This window comes from Drosophila novamexicana, unplaced genomic scaffold, assembly GCF_003285875.2.
Source record: "Drosophila novamexicana strain 15010-1031.04,08,12 unplaced genomic scaffold, DnovRS2.1 tig00000932-arrow-arrow-pilon, whole genome shotgun sequence".
NCBI classification, from domain to species: domain Eukaryota; kingdom Metazoa; phylum Arthropoda; class Insecta; order Diptera; family Drosophilidae; genus Drosophila; species Drosophila novamexicana.
The window spans coordinates 1,625,893-1,632,949 of NW_020824832.1; the positions used below are offsets into that span (position 1 = coordinate 1,625,893).

At 40.7% G+C, this 7,057-nt stretch overlaps 1 protein-coding gene across 1 annotated transcript; it reads right to left on the reverse strand.

The window, feature by feature from the left end:
- Positions 1 to 3,367: 3,367 nt before the first annotated feature.
- On the reverse strand, positions 3,368 to 5,604 carry LOC115765101. The gene is made up of 2 exons (XM_030708486.1): positions 5,593 to 5,604; positions 3,368 to 4,462 (listed from the first exon to the last, which is right to left on the reverse strand). The coding sequence occupies exons 1-2, from the start codon at positions 5,602 to 5,604 to the stop codon at positions 3,368 to 3,370; spliced, it is 1,107 nt and encodes a 368-aa protein (XP_030564346.1).
- Between the last annotated feature and the right edge of the window lie 1,453 nt (positions 5,605 to 7,057).

The following is a 7,057-nucleotide window of genomic DNA, read 5'->3' on the forward strand; positions in this document are numbered from 1 at the left end:
GTATGGGCTAGTCGCCTACCTACTAGGCACAGCTAATAAAATCCCGTATGCCAGAGCTTTGCTAGGAACAAATCGCATGCTGAAAAGCTTTACAAAAAAGCTTGAGCTAAGCACTTAAACCCTATAAGTTAGTAAAGATAACTTGTTAGCTTTGGCACCATCATAAAAAGCTCCTCGGGAGCTTTTGAGCTTGAATACTTATGACTCGCAGAATGCACTCAGTGTTGCGGCTTCAGACATTAAGCTGAGGGTCTGGACTAAATTTTGAATATAATGGCAGATACTTAAAGAAAAATATATATTGTGATATTTTAGATATGTTTTGTATTTTTTTTAATTATCATATACACACAGGTTAAAAAAAAAAAACAAATGAATAGAATATGCGGAGCAAAAAACATATCAAATGTTAATTACAACTATGTTGATTCGATTTGGTGAACAGTTTCCAGCGTCTTACTTCTTCTTGTAGACATAGCCGCCGTTGGAGGCGTACTGGGTGCCGGCATCGACAGACGAGTAGCTGCCGGCGGAGGAGCCAGTGCTGTAGCTCTGCTGGTAGGCGGGTGCGGAGTAGGCAACCGAGGGAGCAGAGTAGCTAACCGATGGTGCGGAGTAGGTCTGCTGGTAGGCTGGGGCGGAGTAGCTCTGCTGGACAGCTGGGGCAGAGTAGCTCACAGCCGGGGCGGAGTAGGTCTGTTGGACAGCGGGGGCAGAGTAGGTCTGCTGGACAGCGGGGGCAGAGTAGGTCTGCTGGTAGGCCGGAGCAGAGTAGGTCTGCTGGACAGCTGGTGCGGAGTAGCTCACCGAGGGAGCCGAGTAGGAGACAGCTGGTGCGGAATAGGTCTGCTGCACGGCCGGAGCGCTGTACGCCTGCTGCACTGGCGGCAGATACTCGTTGCTGGGTGCGCTATAGCTGACGGAAGGAGCCGAGTAGGAGGCACCAGCAGTCGAGTAGGATGAACCGCCAGTCGAGTAGCCAACCGAGGGCGCCACGTAAGTTTGCTGCTGCACGGGCGGCAAGTACTCGTTGCTGGGTGCAGCATAGCTCTGGCTAGGTGGCAGATACTTGGTCAGATGGCTAACATCGGCGGCCGCGCAGGCGAACAGGGCGAACACAATGAGGAATTTCTGCAATGGACGAGACAAGACATTGTTGCTTCGATTAAACACACGGCACAGCACAGCACAGCAATAATAATAATAATAGAAAAACACTTGCACAGTAAAAAAAAATAAAATCAAATAAATATCGAGGATAAAAAAAAGGCAATTGTAATTAAGCCAATTAGCTGTATTACTCCAACGGTTAAGTCGTACTAACCATGTTGGATTGTTAGCTACGAGACTACGACTGTACTGGACGAGCTAGACGCTGAAACTGATGCTGATCCCTAAAGCATGCCGGCAATTTATAGCGAAAAAAAATATCACTCAACTTGCAGCACATTTCGAGAAGAAGCAGCTCGCGGCGGCTACGTCTGCAGCTTCCACTTGAAATATACACTCAGCGAAAAGAAAAAGACAAAAAAACATAAATAAAGAGATGCCAGAAAAAAAAAATAAAAAATAATACCAATAACACAAAAATAAAAGCAAACCAAAGGCGTAAACAAGTTTTACGCATTTACAAAACTTTTCCGCAACCGATTTTGGTACAACTCGTGGACAACTTTGTGGCCACACATCATCCCAAAAATCTAACCGGCTAATAGATATTTTAATACTAGTCTGTCAACTAATTTTCATGCGGCTCATTAGCGCCAGAAAAGGCAAGTGAGAAAAGAAGGCAGACACGAGCAAGAGAGAGACAAAGAGAGAGAGAGAGAGAGAGAGGGAGAGTGCAAGTGAGAGTGTGCGAAAGGGAGATGGCAAAAGGGCGCGCACGAGCTTATTCGATTTGAAGGTCATGGATTTGATGGGCTTGTGCGAACTATTGGAGCCCGGGCTGAACCTTTCGCCGCATTGTTTCAATTTGAGAAATTAATTGCATTTGGCTTTTGCCACAAGTTAAAAAAAAAACGAAGAGCAGCCCAATTGGGCACGGGTAAGACCTTGGCCAACGGCATTCGATCGATCTGGCCCGCATCCCGTTCATGACAAGCGGCCGCGACGGGCCAAGAATGCACAATGATTCACTGCCGTGTTGGCCCAGTCTCGCTCTGGCATTACGGGGCACTTTCTAAAAAGAAGACAACCGGCCTTGAGAACTCGCCGACAGACCCTCACATAGGTTACGAGCGGTGCGCGCAGCTTTACATAATAAGCTACAACGCATGGGGAGGAAGAGCAGCGCTGGAGACACGGATCAACTTTTACTTTGGCCACCGTGCCAAAAGGTTCATGAACTTGGTGATGCTTATAAAACAGCCAGATCCACAACATTCCTTTAATAACTTTGTCCCCTATGCAGATAAGCTGGAGGAAAGCCCACTTAAGGACAGGCAAAAGATTGATGGATTGTTCATATATTTAGCGCCTGGCAAGGGAAAAGATAAGGGAAAGGGAGCAGTCACTATTACACTATTACACTATTACACATTATTTTTAAGCTTAACTAAACTGGTTTTACGGTCAGTTACATGTCTGTTAACTTGATAGTCAACTAACAGCTCGGAAGAATGTTACTGTTTGTACAGTGTATAGGAACCATGTCACGAATAAATTGAGTTCATCTCGGAAAATGTTAATAAAACAACAAGATTAACATTTAACCATCAATAATATACGTGCAATATATAATTTTATTAGAACCTTAACAGTATTTTAAAATTAACATAATGCAATATGTAATGTCAATGGGATTAGTCTATAAGCCAATGTTAACTGCGTGAATTTAGTTTAACAAATTTAATATTTAAATAATTTACTTTTTTAATTGATAAAAAAATAATTTAATTACAAGTTACATCAACAGATTATGTAAACAAAATGAAACCGAATTCCAAATAGCTTTGTAAATGAACTTATATTTGTATAAATTTATAATTAACTATTAAACCGTTAGTGTTTAATGTGTTATTTTGAACAGTTTTAATTTTAGTCACATAGTCTCTAATTCAATGCAAAGAGACAAAATTATATATATATATGTATTGGGCAAGCGTATCTTATCTTCGACCTGCCAGATAATGGTGACAATGATCTCACTAATTAATATCAATGCCTTAGACTAGAAACGAATTATCATTGTGCCCGGAGTGGACCGTGACGACTGTTGACTGAATATTGGTTTGACATTTAAAATTATAGTTTCAGTCGAGTCGGCTTCGTGTATACTCTGCAGAGCTTGGTGTCCATGCGCAACACAAATCAATTGAACTTAAATTTTATTTCATACTTTATTGTGGCCAGAGAATTCAAAAGTTTAGTAAACATAACCGCCATTGGATCCGTATTGAGTGCCATAGTTGGTGCTAGCGCCAGCTGAGTATTTGGCCTGCAGATGAGCTGGTGTAATCGTATCGCGTCCAATCACGACGGGCACGTGCGTCTCCGCGTTGAACTCCTCAATGCCATTCGATGTGGGCTCCTGGTACAGATGCGCAGGTGTAATGGTATTGGCACCAATCACCACTGGCGCCTGCTCCTGTCCATAGGTGGCATGGGCAATGCGATCGGCCTCGGGTATGAACTGCTCCGGTGTCTGGGTGTCGGCTCCAAGGTTGAACGACTCGGTAGCTACAGCAGCGGTGCCACTTTCCACATGAACGGCCTTCAGATGCTGGGGAATCAAGTGCTCTGGCTGATAGCTGCTGGAGTCGCTGCCAGGAACGACTTGGGCAGCGGCAGCTGGGGTCGGCAGAACAGCCTTGCCCTGCGAATGAATGTAGCTGTAGTGGGCAACGCGATCCGCTTCGGGTATGAATTGCTCTGGTGTCTGGGTATCGGCTCCAATGTTGACTGACTCAGAAACCGTCGCTACCTGAGCCTCTGGAGCAGCCGCCTGACCCTGCGACTGGATGTAGCTGTAGTGGGCAATGCGATCGGCCTCTGGAATGAACTGCTCCGGCGTCTGGGTATCGGCTCCAAGGTTAAACGACTCTGGCGCATCAGCTGCAGGAGCGGTTTCCACATTAAGTGTCTTCAGAGCTTGCGGAATCAATTGCTCTGGCTGATAGCTGCTGGAGTCGCCACCAGGAATGACCTGGGCAGATGCGCTTTCCACTTGAGCTGGCTGATAACTGCTGGAATCGCCACCAGGAATGATCTGGGCAGAAGCTGTTTCCACATTAACCGTCTTTAGGTTTTGGGGAATCAAGTGCTCTGGCTGATAGCTGCTGGAATCGCCACCTGGCAGTGCCAATTGACCCTCCGAGAAGGACGAGGATGAGGAGGAGGCGCCATAGCTATAGCCCGGATGTTGAAGGTGACTGACATCCGCGGCCACCAGGCCAATAAGTGCTAACGCGATGACGCAGAATTTCTGCGATACGCAAACAATAAAGTATTGGATGAAGGGCTTGTATATGATAAGGAATATTCTTAGAACTTACCATGTTTAGGGTCTGTGCGTTGTGTTGATCTGTTGTTGGTGGCGCCGCGGTTTCAAGTTTTTATACGAAAAATATTGAAGCACATACTAGACCGTCGCTGTCTATGCTAATTGGTGGTTTATTTCTATTTTGTAGCTTTTGTCTTAACATATTTAAATCAACGCCTGAGTCCAATAACAAAATCCCGAGAGGCTTGTCTCATCGCCCAGCGAATGCCGGCAACAAATCAAGTATCTATGTATCTTTCAGATACACGCAAATTCAAGCCTGTCCAAAACTTTGATTAGAACATCTCTGGCACTGAACGGCCTCCACTAATTATAATGACTTTCGGCAACCTTTTTTTTTTTATTTGAAATTTTTATATAATAATTCGCTAAAAACACAAATTAGCGCAAACTATTTTGTTATATCTGTATATGCTTATATACTGTATACTATATGATTGTATTTTGATTTCAGCTGTTTTTTAGCATGTCATAAGCGGCTTGGCCAAACGAGTTTCCAAAATTTCGGCAACGTATTTGGTTGGTAGCCGAACCGAACCCAAATCCGTCGACTCAAAAAGCAATAAATGTCTTTAAATCACACGAAATTATCTCACTTTGAATGATATTCAATCAATAAAATCTTGTCAAAGAGCAAAGTATTAAATTAACTTGTTTACTTTTCACAACTGAAATTCTTCAAATTGCATCCCAAGTTGGCAGCTCCGACATTTTAATGTATATTAAATATATGTTTGCCTTATAAATTCCTAATGTCGTCTCGAAGTCTGCTCTAATCGTCGGTCGATCACAGAGATCTAGGTGCTCCAATTGGGTATATACATATGTACCCTTGTGTGTGTACCTAGTTAATTTTTAATATTCAATTCTCATGTTAAACACTTTTTGGCTTTCATCTAGTTTAGTTAACAAACTTATCAAGCTCTACAATTGTAAAAAGATCCAAACAGAAATGTTAGTTCAGAGAAATTTATGAAAATAGAATAAAAAGAATTATGTAAATAAAATTAAGAAAAATTCTGTTGAATAAATATAACTAAATAGTATAATAAGACCTTCAACAACTGCGGTTCCTGTCTAAAACTCACGAATAGCTTCATTAATCTTAGGTATGTACATCCTATAATGATAATTTATCTTGATACAGGGTATATCCTACGCCTGCACTTTCGTCTTCAGCATGCGCGCTTATCTATTTGAATTTTTTGTCAACATATCAATATAACGATATTGTTGTTCAGTTTCTAAAGGACTGGTCGCTGGACAATTGAAATTGAATTTTTAAGAATTGATAAGCATATTTAAATGTTGAATAAATCTCTTCAGGCATCAACAGCTGGACTATATAGCATACATAACAGCAAATCTATGGATAAGTTATGAATATATAATAAATATCACGGATATACATAGTTGAAAAATTGTATAAGCAGCTTCCACTCTGTGCAAGTTGCTGTATGGAATTCTTTTCATATTTAATTCTAGTTTTCTATTTATTTTTTATAAACTTGTAGCTTAAGCTGTAATATTGGGACTATGATAACTACGATACTTTAAAACATATGGCCAAATATTAACATTTAAGGATTATTGATAGTTCTTGATAAACTTTATGTATACAGTTCCTTTGTTGTGTTTTATTTGTAACACAATATTTTGTCGTGGACTTGCATCTCTGCTGTGCTTTGGGCTTTTGCAGATAGTTCCATCAACAGTGTTGATTATATATGTGTGACTATCAGCAGTTTTTTTGTTCACATCTTTCTTTCTTAAAGCAAAGCTAATAAGCTTTAGTTTATATGGGATAGTATTTGACTTTGCATGAATATTAATTATAATCGTCTTAATGGCCGCCGGACTTGTTTTCGAATCATGATTTAATAGCCAACTTACAAACAAAATGCAAATCGTGTGCGTCAATCTCGTTATATAGTATGCTCAATATTTGTAGATGTCTATAGAATATGCCTAACAAAGAGTTTCATTCAGTCAAGCCCAACTTTAGACCAACTGGGTGTGATAAGCTGCTACTGACTCATGATTCTAACGCAGATGTCCAGTTCTGCATAATTATGGAACCCGATTTGGTAGAGCTTCGCAGACAGCTAAACGGGTTTCGCTATGTATCGATTCTTGTTTGAGACTTTGGCCATAATATTTTAAGCTAAATTTTGTGTAAAATGCACGGATTAACATACGAGTATGTAAACAGCCAAAAAGTTGTTGTCTTTTTTGCTAATATTTTATGTGTTTTTTCCATTTCGCTTTTTTGATTATATTATGCGATTTTATCTATATGTTGATGCTGTTGAATTTGTATGGAATACCCATCAGTTCTTTTGTATTAATCCGTAATTATGGCTAGCGCCTAATTAACAGATTATTTTGAATTTAAGATATGATATTGCTGCTTCTAGACAGCATAAAATAACCAGCTCATTATGGGAACAATAAAATTATATAATAATATATAACCTGATTTGATCAGATATTATACGTTAGCTATGCCCAAATGGTCAGTTCTTTGACTACATATCTTCGAGATATTTAAGT